This window comes from Anser brachyrhynchus (assembly GCF_964034855.1).
Source record: "Anser brachyrhynchus genome assembly, chromosome: 18".
Taxonomy (NCBI): Eukaryota; Metazoa; Chordata; class Aves; order Anseriformes; family Anatidae; genus Anser; species Anser brachyrhynchus.
In genome coordinates this window covers 6,168,353-6,192,515 of record NC_137711.1, presented here as the reverse complement: position 1 = coordinate 6,192,515, position 24,163 = coordinate 6,168,353, and the positions used below count along the sequence as shown (strand labels likewise).

The window sequence follows — 24,163 nt, the reverse complement described above, 5'->3', positions numbered from 1 at the left end:
CATCTACTGTTAATAACAAACAGGGAAAATGGTTAAAATAACTAGCAGCAGTAAAAGCAAAAATGCCTGTAGCAGTTCCATAGTACAATCTACTTAAAATAGGAGCTTCTTCCATTGCTTCAGAATAGGAGGAGTAGGAGATTTTTACATGAATCAAAATACCTAAGACATCCTAAGAAAAAAAAAATAATATATATATATATATAATACATACATATTTTTTTTCCACCTAGCCAACTTCCACCTGGTCCATTCACTCACAGCAGCTCAGCGCAATTGCTGCTGTTATTGTTTTGTAAACATATAGCTTGTAGCTCTCGCTGGACTGACCACTCTAGAAAACTTGGCCCAAATCCTTGAAATCTGATGCATTGCAGCAGGTCACATAAGCAGACTTCAGATTACAAAGTCACTGTTGGTCTTTCTCAGTCAGTGACAGTTTTACTGTCTGCAGCTCGAGGTGTTCACAAGGCTTTTTTATTTACATAGTGCCATTGCTGGCACCATAAGTTAGATTTCCAATATGAATTAAAATTACGAGGGAAGACTGTCGTCATTTTGCTGTCACTGCTGTCTTGTTGTTTGTTTTGTAGAAACTGATATGGCTTCACTTTCCACATAAATGATTACTGTAAATAATGTATACAAATGGAATATGTGTATGTTAAGGAAAATTTGCTTTATTTGCTTCATTAATAGCAAAGTGATAAAACAGTTCTTTAGTTACAGACCTACTGATTAGAATCAATCAACATCTTAGAGTTTGAACGCTGTCGAGAAAATTAAATGGTTCAATAAATCTGAGATTATACTTTCAAACAACAATTACCGTGTATTTAGAAATATTTTAAATTATATTAACTCTATCAGCATTTCCTAAACTTTGAAGACGCATCTTCGTAAATTATTCTCACTGCTTCATTGACTTTTAATATCGTCAGTGCATTTCAAAAGAAAGTACTTTAAGGCTTACTTAGCTTGGCATATTTACCATGCTACAGACTTCGGTATTTGGCAGTGTTTTTATCTGCCTCTTTAGCTATATTTATATTACAAGTTTGAAGGTCTAGAAAGCACTTGATCTGAGATAGCTGCAGGTATAGATGATAAAAGGTTTTCTGGGTGGCAGAGTGTTGTGCATATGTGATGGGAAATTCATGATTGCCTTTTAATGGATTTGGATGTTGTAGTCTGCACAGGATGGTGTGAATTGGGGTGATTAACTTTTGTTATAGAAATAATTACAAGATCTTCCTATTCAAGGTAACCCATGAATGAATTTTGAGGAAGCAGGTAGGCAACGTTTCTGGGACTTTGACTACATCACGACATTTTGCGCTTTGCTCTTTGCTGTGCCATAGCCTGTTGTCATCGCTGCAGTTGACTCAGCCTCTCTCTCAGCCTACCCATTTGTAAAATCTGCAAAATAATTATACTGCAAGGTAATTGATAGTTAATGGGGAACGTGTTAATGACTGCAAAGCATTTGACAAAAAGCATTACAAGGGATATCATTATTGTCTGCAGCGAGCAGCTATCAGCATTTGTGAATATCCATGGGGAGCACGATGTGACTGCTTCCAAACCCGTCATATCTGAATTCGGTTTTTGGTTCGGGCCCAACTCTAAACAAAACAGCAAACTAAAAGGAGACAGATGGTCTCTTCCAGCTCTTTGCTGCACTTTTCTTTCCCTCTCACAAACATTAAAGGACAGATTTTCAGCCGATATAAGATGATACAACTCGGTAATTCTCTTAATTTCCTAGACTTTCCCCACTTTTTTATTTTTTATTTTAAACAATGTAGGTCTTTAGATTTAATCACAGGCATTCGCTTTGAGTTATAAACTGCCATTTTTAGAGCACAAACTAAGGAACACCGTCTAGCAATACACTGGTAAAATCAATGTACTTCAAGCTAGCCGAAGATTGTTTGATGATCACAAGTAAAATATTGATGAGTTTACAAGATTATTTGAAAGACGGATGGCATCACAAAACTGATGCGTTCTTCTGGGCTAGCAAGGAATTCTGTTCATTTTAAACAGAGGAATTTGTCTAAAAATAAGTAATAGCACGGTCCTTTTCATTTTCTCTTCAAACAGTGTTTCCATTTTATTTTAGAAAACTTAACATTTTAGGTTGTAAGATTGGAAAAATTGGTTCTGTGTTGTGCCCGAAGTACTGTGAGAAATTATTTGGTAATATATTATGTGTTTGTAGTAAGATTAAATGAATATGAAGGTTATATATAAGATCATAGTGGAGCCAAAACTTTTTAAATTTATATGGGTCTAAATCATCGATTCAACTATTTAAAATCCTGTTTTCCATCCTGCTTTCCTGGAATTGTGTCCAACTTTGTCATGCTCCCAAAAGCTACAATTGCATCATAAACATGCCCTACTGTACTTTTATCAGAATACTGTACATTTTATCAGAATGCCTTCAGTTCCACTTTTTTTTAATGGGGCTGATAATACATAAGAAGATTTATGGGAACAGACCCCAGAAATGTTGCCTGGAAACTCAAAATTCTAGCAGAAGATTTCCAGCTTTCTTTAAGGCATTTGTCTTCAGCACTGAATATATCTAAAATGTAGGTATGTATTTTCAAATAGGAAAAAGGATACTGAATTTTAGTTTTTTTTTTTTTTTTTTTTTTTTTACCCTGCCATTTTTCATTTCATCACTTGCCTGGATTTTTAGAAGAAAATCCTATGAGAATGAAAGAGATAGACATTCATTAGAATCTGGGAGAATAAAGGTGATTTTTTTTTTTTAATTAGCTGCCCCAGGGAATAGCTCTGCCAGTTAGGATGGAGAACAGTTCCTCTATTGTGCCTTTTGTGACTTAGGAATAGGAGATAGGGAGGCTCTAAGCTACAAATCAAACAGTGAAAACCCTCTTAACTGAACACACCCTTGGGCTTCGCACAGAATAAGGCCTTGGAGTAATCAGAAGCAGAACTAGTTGGGATTTTTTTTTTATTATTATTTTTTGCTGAAACAGTGTTTTTGCTGGAAAATGCTTATGTGTCAAAACCAAAGTACCTTGTGGAGGGAACTTGATTTCAAAGAACTTGCTGAAACACAAACAGAGGCTATGGGAAACCTCCCCGATTTCCTGCAGGCTTGTCTAGTGATTCAGCCAAGAGCCTGGGCACCACCCTAGCTTATTTTACAGTAATTTCTTGGTTTTCCTTTGGTGTCCCTCCCCTCAGCAGGGTTGGAAGTGTGCATAAGGGTTTGTTTGTAGGTACAGGCAGATTGTCAAAGGGATGATCTGGGCACGTACAACATGGGAGCTTTGAGATTTCTGCAGAGAACTCTGCTTTAAAGCAGAACAGTTAGGGAAGCAGGAAGGCACATGGGCAGGGATGAATTGCACTGTTCAAAACCCCAGCAGCAGCTTTCTCCCTAGCTTGCCCATTACCCACCTCCCTGGAAGCAACTCACAGCAGCCACTGCTCTAAAGGTAAAAATGGAACAGTATGTGCCAAAACCTGATTTAACTGGAACAATTTTGGTGCAGTAATTTGGTTTTCAGGCAAAACTGGCCCAGTAGATCAATGTCACAATACTCTTTAGAAACAATCCGCAAACCTCAAAGCCACAAAGTGACTTCACAAGGAATTCTGATTCACACAGAATCAGAGCTCTGACGATCTCTTTGGCTGTTTGTTTCTGTGTTTGAAGCATGGGCATGTCCTGATAAAGGCAAGTGTGATATAGAGGGTTTTAAGTTTCACCCATGATGGGTTGTTCTGCAAATACTTTATGTATTTTTAATTATGCTTTTATTGGGAGCATATTTTTCTGATATTCTATTGACCTTTCTCTGTTTTTTATGTGAAGAAAGCAAGAAATGAACGTTACCCTCAAACCACTTGACAGCTGGAGTACACTTAGTTCTAAGAAGCCTTTTATCCTTCTCTGAATCACATTTCCTTATTTCAGACAAGTGCACCAATTCATCGTGTATGCATATTACCATAAGTTTTTTGTTCTTGCTGCTTCTGGAGAATCTAGAACCAAATCTGAAAGCCAGAATCCTCTACTGCTTGATGTAATGATTTATAGCACAGTGAAAAAGTGCTGCAACGATACTTTGGTGGACTGGGGCAGGAGGAAGAAACTTCGCGCTACACAACCTCACTGGGGTGTTTCAAACTTCCATGGTATGAAGGAGAAAAGCAGCAGGTAATGAGAACTGGGTGGGTGAACTCTCGCAGCCGTGGATGCTGTAAGATTAAGTCCTGAATGAATGTGAAAAATAACGGGCCTCTGAAGGCAATGTCCGCCTGCTTTGCTTTGGACACAGACTTCAAGTTATCTGGCTGGGTTGGAGATAGTGGCTAGGACTGATAGCTAAGTCCTCGATCGCTTTGTGATTAGATTGTCAGAGGACCCGAGGAACTAGGAAAGCAATTGCTAAAGGTGAAAAGAGCAAAAAATCATGTAACAAAATATGCCCAGTGTATAATGTTCACATTGAATATGCCTTCGAAATAATAAAAAGCCCTAGTTTTTATCCATAGGAATTATGTATTTGAGAAAATATTACAGCTGCTTCTGATCAGTCCTATTCTGAAGGTTAAGCAGATTGGCTGTGTTACTGATTCTGTTATTAGCAGAATTTCCTGGGCCTAGATGGCAGCAGCATGTTCATATGTTGATAAGAAAGAGTAAATAAAAATTGAGATGATGGAAAGAGATGGACAGTAATGGACTTGCCCTTTCTAGCTAAAATCCAGAACTCTCTTTGCCTTTGATATAACTTCCAGAGTAATAGCTTGTGTGTGGTGCTTTTCTCATGTGCCCGTGGCAAATTGTAAGTTAGAAAATGTGTTCATGGTAGTTAGAGCAGAGGAAAAAAAAAAGGGGGGTGGGGGAGAGAAAAACCTACTGTAAAGTAACTTTCTTATTCTGTTAATTTCTGCTGAGTTTTAATCCAGCAAATCTTGGCAGATGTGTGAAATAATGTCTAGTAGTTTATCCAGAGATAAGAGTGCAAACAGGTAAAGGTGAAATGTTAGAAGATAAATGGAAAGAAAACGGACTTCAAGAAAAGTTTCAACCTTGTCAATTCTAATTCTCTGTAGAGTTAACACTGATGCTATTGTGCCTGCTATTGCATGCTAGTTTAAAGACAGGTGTGCTTGAGAAACTGGTGTAATAGTAATAACTTTAGAAGGACATGCCTGTAAAACAATAACCCCAACTTAAGTTTACTTCCATTTATTGTTTGTAAAACATCCTAATCCATTATCTATTACAATTATCTATCACAATTTTGTCCAAAGAAAAGAGTGTTTTAAACAATTTCTTTCTCAGTCTTTACTGAAAGCATCAAGAAACTAGGTGGTTAAAATACAATACCTCAAAGTTGAAGTATTTTGACTTTCTAGGAGGCGGCGTATACCTGTGTGCTTTTAATTAAGGAGAGGTCTGCAGTGATGGTGGAAGGTCAAGCCAGTATGCTAAATGAGAACTGTAACTCTGCAACCTCACAGCGTTCCCTGAACATGTAATAAAAAGTCAGCTAGAATCGACGTGATTTAGTTGGCTTTTTAGTAAGGCACTGTAACACCTCCTAAGAAACTATTAAACATAAGGTAAGGGACAAAGACCTAACAAACGAGGAGCTGAAGCTACAGAAATAAACTGAAGGTTAGAGAGTTAACGGTAAGGCTTCACAGCTGCTACTGTATATTAAAAAAAATAATAATAATTACCAGGGAGGAAGGAGACTTCAGGCCCCTCCCTGGAGATAGACTCCTGGGCTCATTCAGTCTCTGGAGGCTGTGCTCCCTGCCCCATTCAGGTCCCAGGGAGTGAGCAGAGCACCTGGGTGGGATGTGGAAGACCTCTTACGCCGTCTTTGCTCCTTCCTTTGCCTGATTTGGACATGAGTGTGAGCTAGGAATTCCTGCCTCCCCCAGGAAAGCCTGGCCAACAAGCTTGAAGTGTACAGAAATGGGGTCACAACTGCTGTCTGAAGCGCTTCCATTTCTACAGAGTAACCTCAAAATTACTGAAGACAGCTTCCAAAGTGAATCCCCGCTCACTGGGCAGTAAAGGCTGTTCTTGCTCTCTCTGGCCTTTAAGATCAGCTGCGTTTGACTGTTCTCAGGTATGAAAAAACTCAGTGCAGTCAAAATACATGTGGCTGTGTGAGTGCCCAGCACCAAACGTGCAGGTGTCTGGGGAATTTCACTGGGTTTGGTGGTGATGGATCAGTATCTTGAAAGTGTTCTGCGTCATCTATTACTTGACTTTGGACTCTTCTGTTACTGGTCTGATAGCCAGCATTCATCCTCCAGCCCACAGACAGTATCAGGTAAAAGAGACTGGGCTAAAAAGATTTTATAGTTTTTGCAGTCTGAGGGCAATGGTTAGTATGTACATAACGAATCATACAGACTTACCCAAGGCAAAACTGCACTGTCTTCATTAGAGTTTTGTCTAGGGAAATGATTGCAGTAATTGTTCCCCGTTTTTTATTCTTTTGGTAAATTGCAAAGATGATAAAAAATTCACATATGCTAGCTTTTTATTTTCTTTTGCGGTTGTCCAGGAACATTGCTGCAAGAACTTTTGCATAAGGAATTAGTTCGATTCCTCCTTCTCTGGAACATTACATTAAATGTATTTGGGGAAAAAGTTAAAATTTACAAGAAGTATAATGGAAAAATCATTACCAAGTAACATAAAACCCACTGCAGAATGAACACAGTTTTTTTGGCTGCAGAGGTAAATTGCTCTTTAATTAAAGAAGAATCACCCCATAGCAAGTAAAGTCCCCCCAAGCAAATTATAATAATTCGGAATAAGGCAAAATGCATACTTCATAAGTGACACTGGAGGTTTAGAGGGCTGAATGTTTTAATGTCCCAGTGGTTTAAAAGAGCAAATCCTACAGCTGCTACTCTAAGCAGAAAAACTCCACCTTATTGCTTTATGATGCTGGATTTTAAAATTGAGGCACCAAAGGGATTTAGATTATAGTCTGTGACAGACTGTGCTCTCAGTACATTGACACTCTCTTCCACTTCTCCCTCCTACCCAAAAAAGAGAACAGTTGGTAACTGAAAAGTAAACATGAGCAAAAAAAAATACTTATTACTAAAGGGATCTGTTTCACTCAGTATCTAAGTGATTCAACTTTTATTATTCCATGCAGCAGATATTTTGTTGTGTTGTTACATTAATACAAACTGACATTTTCATAGAGCTTGCAATTTGCTTGGACAGTTCTTACAGTTCTCCTAATGGATGAATAGAATGAATCCATCAGATTCAGAAAAGTAGTTTCCAAAGAAGAAAAGTTTTCTGGCAAGGAACACCCACATATGTGTAGATAATGAAAAAAAAATGCAACTCTAAAAATCTGCACATAAGTTTCTTAAATTTCAATAAATAGCAGATAGTGTCTGTGGAGCCTGTGTCACAAAATCTCAAAAAGCAATATACAGAAGCAAAAAATACTGGATTTCAGAAATGGAGCTCCTTATACCAAGCCTAGAATATCCTACATAGAATCCAGGAAGAATAACACTGAGAAATATAGGGAATTTGGGATTTGGGTGCTTTCAGAGTTAGGTGATGGAACAGCAAACATTTGCAGAAACATTTCTGATTCTTGCCAAAACTGACTTGAGAGTAGAAGTCCTATCACACATGAGTAGAAGAGGATTTTAATACCGCGTAGCAGCTGGTACCTTAGCCTCAACAGCTTTCCATTCTTTGCTTTAAGAATAACTCATATACGAAATTTTCTAATACATGCATGTTTAACAACGCATGTGCCTTCTATAAATCAGTTAATAATTTAGAGAAATCAGGTGATCTCAATATTGTTAGTTGTCTGAAATGTTAAGCTATTCTATTCCATTATTCCAGAAAGACTTGATGCAATTTGTTTGAGGCAAAGTCTAAATAATCAAAATGATGACACACTTATATAAATGCGAGGAGGTTCATTTATTTGATGTGATAATGAACTATAATTTTTCACCTGCACTCCTGGCCCCAAATATCACACTAATCTGATAAAATGTAAAAGTACAAACCTAAAGTTCAAAATCCTGTCTGAGTACCTGAAATTTAGTCCCAAATTTTATAAGTGGTTAAACACTTGTTCTAAAGCATTCAAACTCCAGATGGCATCTAATGATTGTTTGGGATTATAAAATTAAATGACTGTTTCTTTCAATTATATGTTATCATTAGTCTTCCTACTGAAAGAAATAAATACGTAATTTTCCCCACATATCTTTTCCTTAGTTTGTGTCCTGCAAAGGGCCATAGCTGCAGCGAGGCCCAATCCCGATTCCCTGTTTGTGCAGTAACTGCACTTCTGTGGCTTATACACCAAGAGAAACAGGCTATTACAATTCATTTCAAATAGAAGCATTAAACTTTTCCAGTTTTGTCTGTGCATTCAGACTTAGATGTATGATATAAACTGTAAATTCTTCCCCTTACAAAAAAAAATCAGTCAAAAAAATCATTTGTATTTCCACTGCTAATCAAGTTTCGGGAAGGTGAGAAATAGCATTAATGGTATTTATGATTTCAGAAGCTGATTGCACATGAAGTAAAATTCTTTATTGCTGATATAAAGTTTGAGCATATATAATTTGATTTGGTGTAATTATTTTTTTCCCCAGGGAAGGATAAAACAGGCTATTTCTAGAATCTAATTTTCCTTTAAAAATGGCAGCATGACTACAACTACAAAGTGTAAGACTGACTGCAGGATAGAGGCATTGCCAGCTATACAGCCATTCCGAGGAAACAGCTTTACTTGCTGCACTTTTTTTTCTATTTATTTATTTTTCTCTTGATGGTCAGCAATTTATAGTTGCTATACCTCCACTTGATTCTGTAACTTCTCCTGGCTACTGAATATTGGGATTTGTTATTTTATGAGCATCTACTACCTTTGAAGATGGCTCTCTATAGCCAAAAGTAGTACAGGGAGGAACATAAGAACATAAGTTAAAATTCAGTGGTTCTACTTCAAAAGTGTTAATGATGAAACTGTTTTTGAAGGTCACCAAGGATTAAGGTGCGTTTTTAGCAAGCAGCCGGTGTAGGAAGCACACTGTATTTTATTGTAAAATATGCCATAAAAAAATAATTCTTTTCATATTTCTGGAAATTCTGCTTTCTTGTGGATTCCAATAGAGTAAGTTCAAAAGGAGAAGCTTCCTTGATAAGAAACACTGACTGCATATTCCATTTTAAATATTGTCCATTTGCTGCTTACAAAATATCTGGATGTCAAAACATTATTCTGACTGCTGCTTTAAAATTGTTATTACTGCCACGTAGGCATGGATGTTCAGACAGTTCAGTTACTGCCTGGCTTTTCACCCATTTTCAGCTTTTGATTTCAAGGAATCTCTGTCATCTCCTCTCTCCACAATTCGTTCTATAATTCACATAAGTGTATATAAATGAAAACCTGCCACAGAAAAATAACACCAAAATCTAATGGAACATGAAATCAAGTAAATGGAATTCGGTACAGCAATTAGTTTGCATTTTAATCTGCAGACCTGTTTATTATCTGTCAGCAAAATAACCATTAAATGTGTGTAACTCAGATGCTTTGAATTGTTTAAGAAAGAAAAATAGACAAGAGTCAGAAGAAAATAATATGAGAAATCTGGGAAATAAACCTACCATTGCAATTTGCAGTGCTAGATTTTTCTCGGAAATTATTTCTGTATCTCATGAACCCTGCAGATATTTTGTGGCTTAGATGTCCCTTTCTATTTCCCCTGTAGCCACTGGGGGTTAAGTTACTTGTTGGTATGTGCCCAACACTTTTGTATCCTTCAGTTGATTGTTGTGTATTGTTTCATGTCGTGGTTCTGGAGCAGTATGATCCATACCTGACAGGATCCACACCGTACAGCGAATTGGAGTATTACCTTTATCTTCCCTTTCCATTCATACTGTACTGCTGTCACCTACTGTGCTATTCCTGGTTTCAGGTGCTGTAAACATCACCAACTCCTTTGCTTTTGCTTAGCAACTTGCTTTATGGTATCGCTGGGAAGTATTCTGGGAACATTTAAAAATAATTTTGATGAGTTTCACTGTATAAAATAGCATAGGTTTCCACTATGACTCCCTGCAAGCCTTGCTGCCTGGATTATCTCACTGGTCTTTTCCTTGGACTGTGCCTTCCTCCCCCACCCCCCAATGGACCACACTTTTAGATCCGACAAGATTTAAGGCTGTCAAGAGGGGTGTGTGTGCGTGTGTGAGCACGTAGTATTAGAGGGGAGACAACCTGGGCACTGCCCTACTAAATCACATCTCTGTTAAAATGCCTGATTTACTTATAGAGCCAACTGAGTGCAAAGGAATTTCCAATGGACAACTGAGAGCTCAGAAACTGGCAGACTACAGCCAGGTGTGAAATAACCCTTGTGCTGATATCGCTCAATCCTGTTTTCTGTTATATTAAACAGCAGCCCCACCCAACTGAAAATATGAAATTGATTTGGGTTTAGAAAAACACAATATTCATGTGTTAATGAATAAGCATATCTTTTGGACTGTAACTCTGCTTTTTATGTGCATGAATATGTTATAAAACTTGTGGTGGAATCCACCTAGAATCTTTAGGGTGGACAGAGGTGCACTCTTGCACTTAATGCACGCGTTCGTCTCCCACTGATTTTGAATTACTCACGTGAATAGCCTCCTTATCCTGTAGTAATGACAATACCACCACCTCTTCCTGATTTATATTCTGTTCCTCTAGCAATTTAATTCATTATCCTATTGACTTTCTCCTCTGAAGCTGAACATTAATCTGAAGGTTATAGAGATTTTACTAAACCACCCTTCCATTAGACATGTGTTCCCTCATCTGGTACTTTCCTCAGAGGCTGATTTTTCAACATTAATCAGCACGGGAGTACAGTAAACTTGTCTGCTGGCTGAAATACTTAAAAATGACCTGTATCATTTCATAGACAATTTCCAAAATGTAACGCAGATGGCCCGTGGCAACTGACAGATCTGAATTTCAGACTTTTTCTGCAGGTTGTTGGCAGGAGTGCCCGCGGCACGGGGCATAGCAGGGCGCGCTTGCGCCCTGCCTGCTGTGGGAAGGCAGCTGTGAAGAAGCAGGAGGCCTCTGTCCTCTGCGCCCAGCCTCAGCAGACCTGGGTGAGGAATCTAAATGTTGGGTACGGAACTGTGTGGAGAAACATGCTTTTGTGCAGAATGGGCACATAAGTCAGCACCTGAGCCAAATTTCACATGGGAGTCACAGCTGAACATTTACTAGGTGACAAGTTTTGGAAGAAGATGGGGGCTTTACCAAATGAAAGAAGACGCGGGTGGTTTGCTTACAGTTTCCTCTGACATACTAATCAGCCATGACCTGTTGTGTTTTGCCTACATAACTGAAGTCATAGTTCATATATGGCTACATCCTGTCTATTTCGGTAAAGTTTTTCTGTTTGCTATAAGCAATACCAACAGAAGCAATTTGAGGGAGACTATTTGGAACCACACAGGCAAATCAAAGGTGTACCGGAGGTCTCAGTGACAAAATCACTGCTGCTGATTTAACAATTGAGACCGTTCTAATTCTGCAGCAGGATGGATTAAATTATTCCAGCTGGCCTGATGCTTCTCATAGGCTGTTTATCTGTCAGTCCTGCTTCTAAAAATATCAGAAGTTGGATTTGCAACACTGATCTCTCTGATAAGTAATCCTTTAGTATCATTAGAAGTTCCCTACTCAGGGAAAGTTTTCCTGATTTCACATAGAAATCAAAGCAGTAGGAGAAGGCTGGTATTTCAGAATTTCCATGCTTCTTCTCCCACTCCTGTCTTCTTATATTTTACTTGGTTTTCTTAGGGGTTATTAGCAGTAGCAGAAGTAAATATCTGTTTCAAATGGTGTGCATAGAGTTCACTTACCTAGTTAGTGTTCTGGCTCTCATTTTATTTCTTATTACTGTGTGTTTATAATGTGTCAGTGGGTTTTCAAAAGGTAACTTGGTGGGCAGAGAAGGAGTTTTTTTTTTTTTTAATATATTCTGGACTACGGCCTCTTGTTTGAGAGTTTCTAGATATTGAGTATGTGAAAAGTGCATAACCCCAAATAATTAAGCTCCTTAACTTTCTTTTTAAAGTCTACTACTACAATGCATTACCATAAAATGATTGGAGCTCTCCTGCAGCATGTTTATTTATTTATATATATATATATTTTTTTTTGCTTAGGAAACAAAATGGTGTTGATTTGTAAGATTTTGCCACATAGTAATATTAGAGGGGCCTATTTTCAACATGAAGCTTTTGGAGATTCAGTTACCTGATCTATTTAATTTTTACTCTAACAATGTAGACAGAGCTTGAACAGCAGCACTATTCTGCCATATTTTCTGCTTCTTCTGTCTTAAAGAAGGGTCTTTTGTTAAATGATACAGACTCAGAAGGATTAGAAGCAGTTTTGCATAGAGTTATTAGGCAGCAGGCAAGATTGATTCGTGTCCTAGCTGGGGACCTTGCTTGAGCCAAGATTTTCTTTTAATTGTTATAATACAGTAGGATGCTTATGCGAGGAGTAGAGAATTGAATGCACTCAGCTATGTATCTGAGGGACAAGCAAATGCTCAATTTATTTAAATATTCCAAAGCCTTTCATTCTTTCCATGTTAGCAGTGTCAAACATATTGTCGATAATCTGATACACAATTTTAAAGCCCTTCTACTCAAGCTATTTAAGCATTAGTTCAGTTATTCTGTCTATTAAAGTTATAATTACAGGCTAAAAGGTAACCAGATTATTGTAGAGATCTCTCCTGACAGCCTTTAACACCTAGTTAGATGTTAAAGCCTGGAAATTACAAGTCTCTCAGTATCACTCAGACACAGTACTTCTTGAAGCAAATTGCTATTTCTAGATTGTTTCTCATTCCATGGTACTGCTCCAGTGCTCTCTAGCTTGCTCTGAGTGCCTGTGCGCTTGTGGAACATCTTCATTAGGCAAAAAAAAAAAAAAAAAAAAAAGTTCTAAGAACAAACCTCTTGCTTAGCATGGATCTTAGGTTGGATTTCCAGATGTGTAAACACACTGCTCCTAGTTCAAGATGTGCTGAGGCTGTCTGACAGCTTCTGCCTGCCTTCTCTGATTTGGATTTCACTTGGTGTGTTTGAGCCAGTCTAGCAGTTTGCCAGTGCTGCTGCAGAGGCACTGCTCTTTTGCCCAGCTGCCACCCAGGGTCCCTTTTCTCTCTCCAATACACTGACTTTAACGTGCACTGGAGAATTCAGCATCAGTGAAAGTGAGGGGACAGAAATGGATGGGGGGAGAGAGGAGGAGGAACAGCAAGTTGATTGTGATCTACTCGAGTGCATCACACTGCTTGAGTAACTTCATCCCTGGGCATTGTTTCCATGGCAAACTAGAGGTTGCAGTAAACTCCATACTGATCTTGTCCAACACAAATAAGAGCAGCAGCAACAGAGCAGTGTTGTGGGTGTTAGTGTGCAATTAGCAACCAAACAGTGTAATCCTGCAACGATTTTTCTCTGCTTGCCTTCACCTGCTAAAGCTCAGGGTAGCAATTCTTCATTGCTGTGGTTACCTGCACAAATTAAACTAATGCAGTTATGCAGTTATTTTTCTTTATCCCATCTCTTCTGACAGTATCACCCACCACAGAAGTGATAATAATTAGCAGCAGTGGACTTGAAACATGTTACCTTATACCGTCACGTACTCTGTAACCATAAAGTCAGGTCTATAGTTTCCTTATTATAGTTGCTGAGAGCTGTAAACATTACAGCTCCTAGTGTTGGGAGCTTATTGAAAATCACTTATTTATACAGACAGCACTTGTATGGATGAATGTATATCCGAAGAACGTTGTCAGCTGCCATCCTTCACTGAAAGTTTGCACCCATGCTAGTCAACATGATTGATTTGACTCTGTGCCTGTACTTTGGAAACAGTATGTGTTTTATTAATAAAACTTAACTGTGTAGATGCAGATCCACATTAGTAATTAATACTTGATCTTACTGGAGCTTACCTGTCTGGCTGCCCACAACAGCTATCTGAACCTTTGAAAAGTACATCCTTGAAGGATAGAATTCATCTCAGCATCTGAAAAGGAGGCATCTAGTCTAAGCTACTTGGCCAGCTGCTTGTCTCTGCTCCGTTGTCAGGGGAGATGCATTTCCACAGGGTGATTTGTCCTGTCCTAAGAGATATGTCTCTGGCTGTCAGGAATGATCATCCTCTGAAGATGCCAATCTCTCTCCATTCACTGCAGGAGGAATTCAGATAACTAGATGAAACCTGCATATGCTGTGGATCCAGCTGTGCGTGACTTACTGACTTACAGTGGTTTCCACTTAGCTGGATTTTATGCTTTTATTAATAAAAACTTGAGGTCTCTGTAAGCAAATAATACCAAATTTTAATAACAAAATGTATTCCTGCAATAAGTCAGAAGTAATAAGAAGGCAATGATCCTGGTCTAGAAACTCCTGAGGGAACACTGAGGGTAGTGGAAGCTAATCGTGCTGTCTCACTGCTGATGTTGGCAAACCAAGTTAGGAAGCTGACTTTTCTGCTCAGCCAGTAAATGGGCTGGGCACTGCCTGGAAAAGATTCAGGGCATTTAAACAAGGGCTCCAGCTGGCAAGTGTGACAACATAGCTCTGCATCGTCTAAGGTTCAAGCTCAGTGCTTTCACTGAGGACTGTGCTATGAACTCCAGCGGCTGTTCACAGGCAGTCAGGCATGCCTCAAACGGGTGGGCAGCTGGGTCAGCAGCTTCTGTAGCTGTCCCAGCCGAGCAGCTGCTTTGCTACTGTGCTCTCATCCAAGAAACCATCATGTTATTTCCACTTTGAAGTCTCACTGCCTCTTTTGGTATTTTGGTGTGAACCTTCTTTAAATCAGTTAATGATATTTCAAGCACAATAGGGCAGTGTCTCAAATATAGCTGTTTAATATCTGGTTGTTTCAGGAATCAAGATTTCCTGTGGCCATGTGGATGTTGTTTAAATTAGTATTATCCTGGCTACAGGAAGAAGAGCTGAAGGAGAATTAAAATGTCATAAACTGTCATGTCTAGTCTTCAGAAAAGAAAGTAAAAGTCTTTCAGTCCAGTGCCAGCTGCATTTATTACTGTACTTCAAAACTTCTGAAGCCAGAAGAGCCTAGTTAAGTATTAAGTATAGCAAACAAAATAAGTGCTCTACATGTTTACTTTTGTTATAGTCTATGAGTGATGAATTTCTGTCTTGTCTACTCCTTTAAAAATATCTGAAACCATACTGATATGTCATATCAAGTGCCTGGTATGTTTCAACCCCATTTTTGCTTTCTTCAGTCAAACAGTTTTCATTTGGATAGCCTTCTTCTGTAAATCTGTTTGGCAAAGCAAAGACCTTATTTACTACAACACTAGATCCTAACTTTCAGCTCTTGAAGGAGCAATACATTATAAGTCCACTTATCAGAACTTAAACAAGGCAATGGGAAGGCAGTTGTGTAAGGCATGAATAATTTCTTGAAAAAGCTGCCACTGGCTATATTAATATATCTACACAGCTTATCAAAGCAAATAATTACCATCAATTACAACATTATGTGACAATTCTGCAGTTAATGGCTTACTCTTAAATAATGGCCTACTCTTAAATAACTGCTGTTGCACAATGCCAAAGAAATTGCCATGCATTAATTGTCTCATCACCAGAACCTGTGATAGACAGCGCAGATGGTAATTTGTTTATTCTTCCCTAACAAAATAAGTTCTTTACTATGAAAACTATTCATTTTGGTCTTCTGAAAGAATGGTAACAGGGTACTTAAGAGTATCTTTAAAAATAATCCCTACAATAATTGACACCTACTCTGAAGCATTGCCTTATTTGTGGAGCAGAGTTGCATGCCAGTTCACAGTCGTGGCACGGGCTGATGGAGGATGGGGTGCTACAAAACCCGAGTCTCTTCTTGCTCGTACGTATGAAGAGTGAAAAGATTCTGCTTTGCGTATCAGAAAATCTGCAAACTTTCCTATATATCTTCAAATAGTACTCCAAGGCTAAAATGTTTATCCGACAGAAGTAATGAGCTGTCCTGCAAGTAGTTATCAAGATCATCTAATTATAGTCTTTTCTGGGACAATTACAGATATGCATTTAAAAGATAAAGTAAGTACTGATTCTGCTATTGTTTACTTGTGGGGTTTATTTCTTGAGCAGAGCAGCAGAGTTCTGTGGAACCATCAGTAAAATTAAGTTTCACCTTATTTCTTACATAAATTGAAGGCGGAACAATGGTCAATGTAAAATGTTACATGCCAGTGAGCAGTAAATCAGCATTTTATCAAAAAAAAATAGAGCATCTTCAGTGTTACTTCATGGTTAGTCTTGTATTTGCATTTACTAGAGAAATAGAGGACCGACCAAAGCATACTCAATTTTTTTACTTTTTACTTTTTACTTTGTAAGCTGTTTGTTTGTGAATGTATGGTATCTATGAGTGCAATTAATACCACGGTTTCATTTTTAGATATGACTCATATAGCAATGCATGGGCCAAAAAAACCAACACAGCCAACAACCAAAAAATGAATTTCTCACGGATAAAGTGGGGATTTTTATGAGTACAAATTAGTTTGCAAATACCTTCAGGCAGAAAAGGAAAGCGTGCCCTTTCAGGCTGGTTCATTTGTAACTCCACTTGTGCTGACATACCTCCCCAGAGAAAGCCTGTCCATTGAGTAGGTGCTCTGATCCCTGGCTGTCTTCGCTTCCAAAGTGTAACCGGATCTCCTCGAGGCGGTGGCTGTATGTCATCGGCCCTCCAGAGATGTTGACCAAATGCTCTTTGTCTAATCGTAGAGATACGTGTCTCCCTGTATTATACATTGTCCCGCTGACCTAAACAATATCAGAGAAAAAAAAAACACATTTTGTCAATATCATTTGTAAATCCTTGAAACCTGTTACACGTACTTCAAGCTTTTGCACCTTACACACCTTCATTTAAATGTAGCAATGTCTCTTACTGTTGTGAGATGAAATACACAACCTGAGGATATACTTCAAGTTCTGCTTTGAACCTTATACTGTATATTCAAATATTTTGCTAAATCTATGTGTACATGTTTTATCCAGGGGCATGTGGTTAACACAATGTATAGGATTATTATACTTCTAAATAAGTAGGCTTTTAGAATATTTTTTATGTGAGATCTGAATAATGACTTCATTACAAAATTTCTCCACTGAAAATGGGTACATTTCAGCTGGCATAAATTATTTAAGTATACTCGGAACAAATCTGAAATTTAACTCATTTTTTTCTTCTTTTAATATTTATAACAAAGTTATCCAAAAGTAAAGGTGCTACAAAAGCAGAGATATAATTATTCATAAAATAGGGAGCCCTATTCTTCCTGGTGCTGCAGGTAAAAACTTTCATTGTCCTTCTCTGCAAGACCCTGTTACGAATGCTTTATGTTTGCAATTGACAGGTATTTTAGACATAGTAGAACAGAATTAATTACAGTTTGATCATATGTTTCCAGTTCCTACTACACCTCAAGTAGCTATAATGCACTTTAAGATTCATCTTTATTTTTAAAAAGACTGAATGCTACGCTTCATATGAAAACTGATTTACAGTTGCTGTAATGAAAAAGAAAATGATTGTAGAAATGTTTAACATGGAATATATTTCTGTCATATTTCCCACTGCCAGGAAAGGTTCCTATAGTAAGAAGTTCCTTAACTTATGCCATTAGAAAGTGAAATACGCCAGCTTGGGTTAAAGTAGAATTGTGATTTAAGAACATTCTGCATGGATACAAATGGTACACTTGAATAACATTCATTTACTTTAAGAGGAAGTGCAGCAATAATATGCTTTGTTGCATTTCAATTTAAAATTAAAGACATGACTATTATGTATTATATCCTGTACTACATCAGTGCTATAGTAATTAACATTGCTGCAGTGTCATTTTATCTGTAATACTAATTACGGAGTTTAAATGACGTGTTTTGTTGCACAGTATGTTGTAAAAAGTTACACTGCACAGACTGTGCAATAGAATTAAATGGATGAGATTAAAACCGCTTTTGATTATCGTAGGTTTTTAAACTTTGATACAGATGTTCTATTTTTGTTTATTCCAATTGAAAAATAAGGAGGAATATTTTTTAATGAAAAGCAATGAACACAAATATTCCTATTCATTTCAAATAAAACACAATGATTTGGTTTGTAAATGCCCCTTAGTTTTCTGCTTGACTTTGCATGCATAATAATTAAATACCAAGTTTAGTTTAATAGGTAAAGAAGGTCAGTTTATTGGATTCAGTTTCAGTACACTGCATATGAATGACATAAAATTGCTTATCATAAGTAAGAAATGTAGTTTAAAAACAAATAGGGGGAAATGGTTTAAAGCCTCTTATTTGCATTCGGAAACTCATGCTTCGCTGAACACTCAGTTAAATTTAGAAACTGCAAAATATTCAGAATTCATTTTCTTACTTAAATTGCTACAAATCTCAAATTAGGTTACCATTATTTTCTCTCTCAAGGTAAAAGTGACCCAAATAACCTCTAATATGAATCAAATAACTCTCTGTAGAGCAGAGAGGGGAAACGATAAGAAACAAATGCATGAACAGGAGTAACATTTGTCTTTCTCGTTTTCCCCCTCATAAAAATGCAGTGCTTGTAATGAAATTGTATTGACTCTTTTAAAACAGAATTTCTCTACATAAGTGCAGATAAAAAACACCAGTAATGAAATGAAGTATCCGACATGCCTCATTTCTGACCTGCAGGGAGGGACGGACACCTGAAGTCAAACTGTAAGAGCCTCCTGCATGGACATAGAAACTTGTCACCAGGAAGGACAAAATCTAAGATCTTCAATGTCAAAAATGCAAGGTTTTGCCCCTTTTTTGAGCCTTTTCTGGCTTAAATGAAACACTGGCTTTCTGGTTGTGATTGTGTGCATGGGGTAGAGCAGCCACGTACACGAATCCAGATCCTGGACGCAATTGCACCGATGTGACCCTGCCCATTTCTTTTCTTGAGAGTGTCAAAGTCCCCCACCCTTACTTGTGACTTCTAATGGGCGTTTCTGTTGAGGGCATTTGCTCACTACAAGGAGAACAGAAGTGTCTTACATTTGCCATTTACTTGGAATACATACAGATAAAAGATGGAAATGTTAAGGAACTTTTTTAAAATAAATAAATAAATAAATCTGGAGACTTTCTGACCCTCAGTGTTTGTATAATAAGGCAGTGCCTGCTTATGGGAAGCGTTAACATATTGCTGTGTGAAATTCTCTATTGCAGTTCAGGATATTGTCTGGTTTATATACAAGCTCAACATCTTATGACCTTTAAAAGTGTACTTTTTAGTGTAACCGCTTACAGTTGTAGGACATAGTATTGCTTAGTGCAATCACCGGCTTGCAAGCTCAGAGTCTACAAATGCATTACACTCAGTAGGAAGGTGTCATGCAAGAAAGTAAGAAGTTTGCCTTGCATTTTTTTCAGCAGAAAACATTCTATGAAGAAGTAGGTTCTGATCTTATTATTTGAAGCTCCTGATAAATAGGGCTTTTCTATATTTTATGGTACTGAGCCTTTAAAGTGATGGTGCACAGTCACTTTGGAACATCAAACTCAGCTGGTCTTGCTGGCAGCAAAGTTGCGTGTGGTCTTGTAACAGGCCTCAGGCACAGAAGTCGGCTCGGTGGTATTCTCTGTATTTTGTACATTTTCCTATAAGATACGCGGTAGGAAGACAGGGGCGTCTTCTGAGAAAGATCTTGACTTAGCCTGATACAGACAACAATACCTACTACTCCACAGAGCATAGAATTAAATTTTTATACCTTTCTGTGGATCGGGTAAAATGTTACAGAGTAGTTTAAAAGGGTAATATAAAAGATCTGTTAAGATCTGTATAACTATTTCCTTAATTTGTCAAATTAATTTTTGGTGCTAAGACCTTCACAGTCATGGCCTTTGTGTTGCTTCTTGCTCTGCTAGTAACATTTTTGTTTTACCTTGATGTTTGACTTAATATATTATATTTTAACTTTACTAAAAAATGTTATGTAATGATAATTACATAGCAAACAAGCTTAGGGAAAAAAAAAAGGCAGTATTTCCCCCTCCTCGTTTTCAAAAGGATCGATATCGACGTTTACTTTATCCACCAGAAATAAGAGTGCACTAAAGAAAATATATATCAAAACATCAGTAAAAGTCTGCCTGAGAAAACAGCTGCATCCAACATTTTCAAAGTTAACGATCATACCACATTCTTAGTTGACCCAATTTTCCTCAAACATTGAGAAGTATTTCCAAACAGGTAATTTTACCTATGGCAAAATCCCCAAGTAGAACAGAGAATGTTGATGGGCTTTAGCCTTAATTGTGGAATATTTCAACTTTGGTAGGCTTTAATTAAATTATTAACATATTCCTGATGTAGTTATTTTCTATTTAATCTCATTCATTTTAATTCTTGCTTCACAGAGCTTTGTGCACATAATTCCCCAGCAGCATTATTCTCTCTCTTTATCTTGATGCAAGGCAGGCACGTACTGCTAATATATTCCATACTACATTTCTAAGGAAGCTCTCAATACTCATGCAGTACCTGTGTAACCTGCTAGGCCTACGATCACAAAGAAGTCCAGAGTCTGCTGCTTGAAAGGTGGAACACAAGTAAGATCAGTAGAAGTGCTTAACTAATAAACACAAATTCTTTGATGCGCGTTTATTTTGGAACTGCAAAGATCTTTATGACCATTAGAAAAAAAATTAACTGAAACAATCTTTCCTAATGTTATTCTTCAACCCTTCACGTATGAAAACATTTCGTGGTGTCCTAGTTAACCATCTATCTTGCTCACTTACTGTTTTCTTCCAGAACTAGTCCTGAACTAAATAATTTTCAGAACTTCTTTCATGTCCTACATCTTTACATTTTAGTCTATGATTAAACAGCCTTCAAAACCCCATGCAGGAAAGGTGACAGAAAGAGAAGCCTGTTTGGGGGCGAACCCATGCTAGGAGGGTAAGCAAGGAGTGCAAGAGGAAAGGCGAAGGAGCTGAGATGGATTCTTTGCCTTTTAGTCCCATACTACGGCAGCAGCTGACTGTCACCTTTCTTCAGCAGGCTCTCTGCTTCCCAAGGGTCTTGACAAAATAGTGAAATAGTCTCTCGCTATTTTGGATTTATTCAGGTAACAGTGGTCTGAAGATCAGTTCCAAGAACATTTTTTAACTTGTATCAGTACCTGCCAGTGGAGCAGCACTGAATGTAAGGAAGCGAGAAAATCAATTGTGTATGGCTCCCTGCTATGGTGTCCTTGGATCTTATCTGTGGTATTAGACATTTCTTTCTTTGGGATGAAAATAGGTACAGTCAAAGAAGGCCTAGCGCTGGGTAGGGAAGCAAATCACTTAGTATTGAAGAGTGTTTTGAAGGTGGTGTAATGCCCCAGTTTTCTACCCTGCAATAGCCACATTTCTGTTGCCTGCCAACTGGCTTCTGTACTTTCCTCCTGAATGCTATGGTTTATGGAATACGACAGCAGCTCTGCAAGCTCGGGGGGGTGGGCTTTCTGCCCCTTTACCAGCACCTGAGCTGTTAATGCCACTTGCTTTGTCTTGACTTCACTTTCTGCCATTCGGTGTCAATGTGGTGAGGGCAGCAGGTGACCCGGATCCTACCTAAGGGACACATCTTGTGCCAACAGGTTTCTGCTCAACTTGTGGCCCTAGGAGGCTCATGGGGGGACCAGGGCTCCATGGAGACATTAAAATAGTAATATTAATCTTTCCCTAGTATCTGCCATCTAGGGGTCCCAAGGTGCTTCACAAATGCATAAATAAATATGCAATTGTCTTCTGTCTCCCAGGTGTCAGTAAGCTTTACTACTAGGCTGTACTGTTTTCTGCCTGGGGATTGTCCTTTCAGCAGGATTGTCCCCTCCAACACTTCTGGCTGTAGCTCAGGTCACCCAAGCTTGAGTTTCTAAGTACAGCAGCAAATGATTAATGTTTTGTTGTTGTTGTTGTTGTTGTTTTTGTTTGTTTGTTTTTGTTTTTTTTTTTGAGTACTCCAAGCACTTTCATTTAGTGATTTTTGTTGTTGTTTGTAATATCTTGACCAGATGCTTTCTGTGATACAAATATTGTTCCCATTGATTTGGATTGATTGTGCTGTAGTAAGCTGCTTGTATCTCTCTTGTGCAAAGCAGAGACTGCTTCAGAGTTGGAAAAGAGAGTTTCCGTAGACTCCAGGGCATGTCTGTGATTTGAAATCTGACTTTAGGACTGTGACTGAGCATCACACCAAAGTAGGAGTTGAGATGTGCTAAGGCACACTGCTTAGTTCTCTGCACCAGGATTACCTTCCCTTATTTCAAAGCAGCGCCTAGAGAAGAACATACCTTTTCTTAATGTTGTGCTTATGGCATCCAGTTAGTTTTAGAAGTAGTTTTATGCTGCTGTTGTGATTTTCTAGGAGTTGTTAACAGGGGACTTATGATGGAAAATAAAAGATATTTCAGTGATATTCTTCAAAGGTATTTAACAGTTGTTTAAAAAAGTATAATTGTTTTTAAAGTCTTCTCTTAAAGAAGAGATTGATGTTAAATAGGAGACAACTGTTGTGCAGATTTTTTACAAACTGTCATGGAAAATTTCAGAGCTCTGTCCTTGTTCTGCAGTATTTCTGTACGCGTATGTAAGGATTGTATTTCTTTAACTGTTTGTAAGCAATTGCTTTCTACAGAACATTCAAGTGCATTTGATGTATCTTTGTACATTTGAATATTTATTCTTCATAACGCTTTTTCCCTGCCTTTATCTTAAGCTCAACATATGCAACATTATGTAAGGAAATTGTGGAAACACTGCTCATATAACATCATTTCCAGAATTATTTCTGAATAATTCTGAATTATTTCTGAATTTTTATTCAGCATAATAAAGAACATACTTTCTCGGACTTTTAAATTACGATATTTTATATATTTGCATATAGATGTCTTGGGGCTTTAGACATATATATTCAAAGTATTTCATGCTTATATTTTAAGGTAGATTCTAGCTGTTTTTCCTGCAACCTTTCCCTGCTACCAGCAGAGAGCACTGTTGACCCATACCATAGAGCTATCACCTCTATACCATTGGGACTTCCACGGCCAGGAAGAAAATAAGAACTAAAATCATTTGGTTGGTTGGTTGGTTTGGTTTGTGACACGGCTGTAATCCGTGCCTTCGGTTTCAGAAGTGGTAGTTTTGGCTGTGGGACAAAAGTGTGGAGTCTGTCACATTAGTCAAGCAGCTTTCTTCTGGTCTACCCCCCTGTGTTTGGAGGCTGCAGGTTCAGCAGGTGGCTTGGAGGCCACCAGATAAGCGACATATCCAGTGTGCTTTTTTTTCTGGAAAAAATACAGTGTTCTGCTTGCAAAAAAAAAAAAAAAAAAAAAAAAAAAAGAAAGAAGAAGTTTTCTGGGTGGGAAAAAAGTTAGAGATAAGGAAATCCCAGAGTTTTGATACAGTACCACGTACTGGGAGGGAGCTGCAGCGTCAGTGCTGAGCTTTGAAGAACAACAGGCATCATCATCAATATTTGATTAAAAAGGTCTGTATGAAGAAATGTAAAATGTAAGAGAGAAGGGTAAAGATTAAAATAATCTTTTCATCTTGCAAGTTGAAAAGTTTTAAAAAGGAAATGATGTTAATGAGTCCAATTAATCTATTTACCTGCTTAACATAACGTAGCATGTTTCAGCATATGGCATGACACACTTTTTTTTAAAGCACCATTTTCAGTAAGAATCTCTGCCATTCACTGATCTTCAGTTTTGCCTGTTTACTTCCCTTAAGTGTCTGATCTGTAAAAATCTTGGAGCAAACCTCATAAATTAAATATTCAGGCTTACTGGCTAATGAGCACAATATGTCAATTTTCAGTGATCAAAATAATGTGCTTCAATAATGTATACACCATTCTGTAACGAAAATATAATTTTAATAGAGGACCCGCAGGGTCATGGTTAGCCTGAGATAATTATATGCCACAGGATGTGAAGG

General features: G+C 37.9%; 1 protein-coding gene across 2 annotated transcripts in view; it reads right to left on the bottom strand.

Moving 5' to 3' along the window:
* Window positions 1–24,163, bottom strand: part of CA10 (carbonic anhydrase 10) — a 201,363-nt gene that overhangs the window by 27,876 nt on the left and 149,324 nt on the right. For both annotated transcript variants that reach the window (XM_080560450.1, XM_080560449.1), the window contains one exon: window positions 16,766–16,951. In XM_080560450.1, the coding sequence (XP_080416576.1) occupies window positions 16,766–16,951 (186 nt within the window). The remainder of the gene's footprint in view (window positions 1–16,765; window positions 16,952–24,163) is intronic.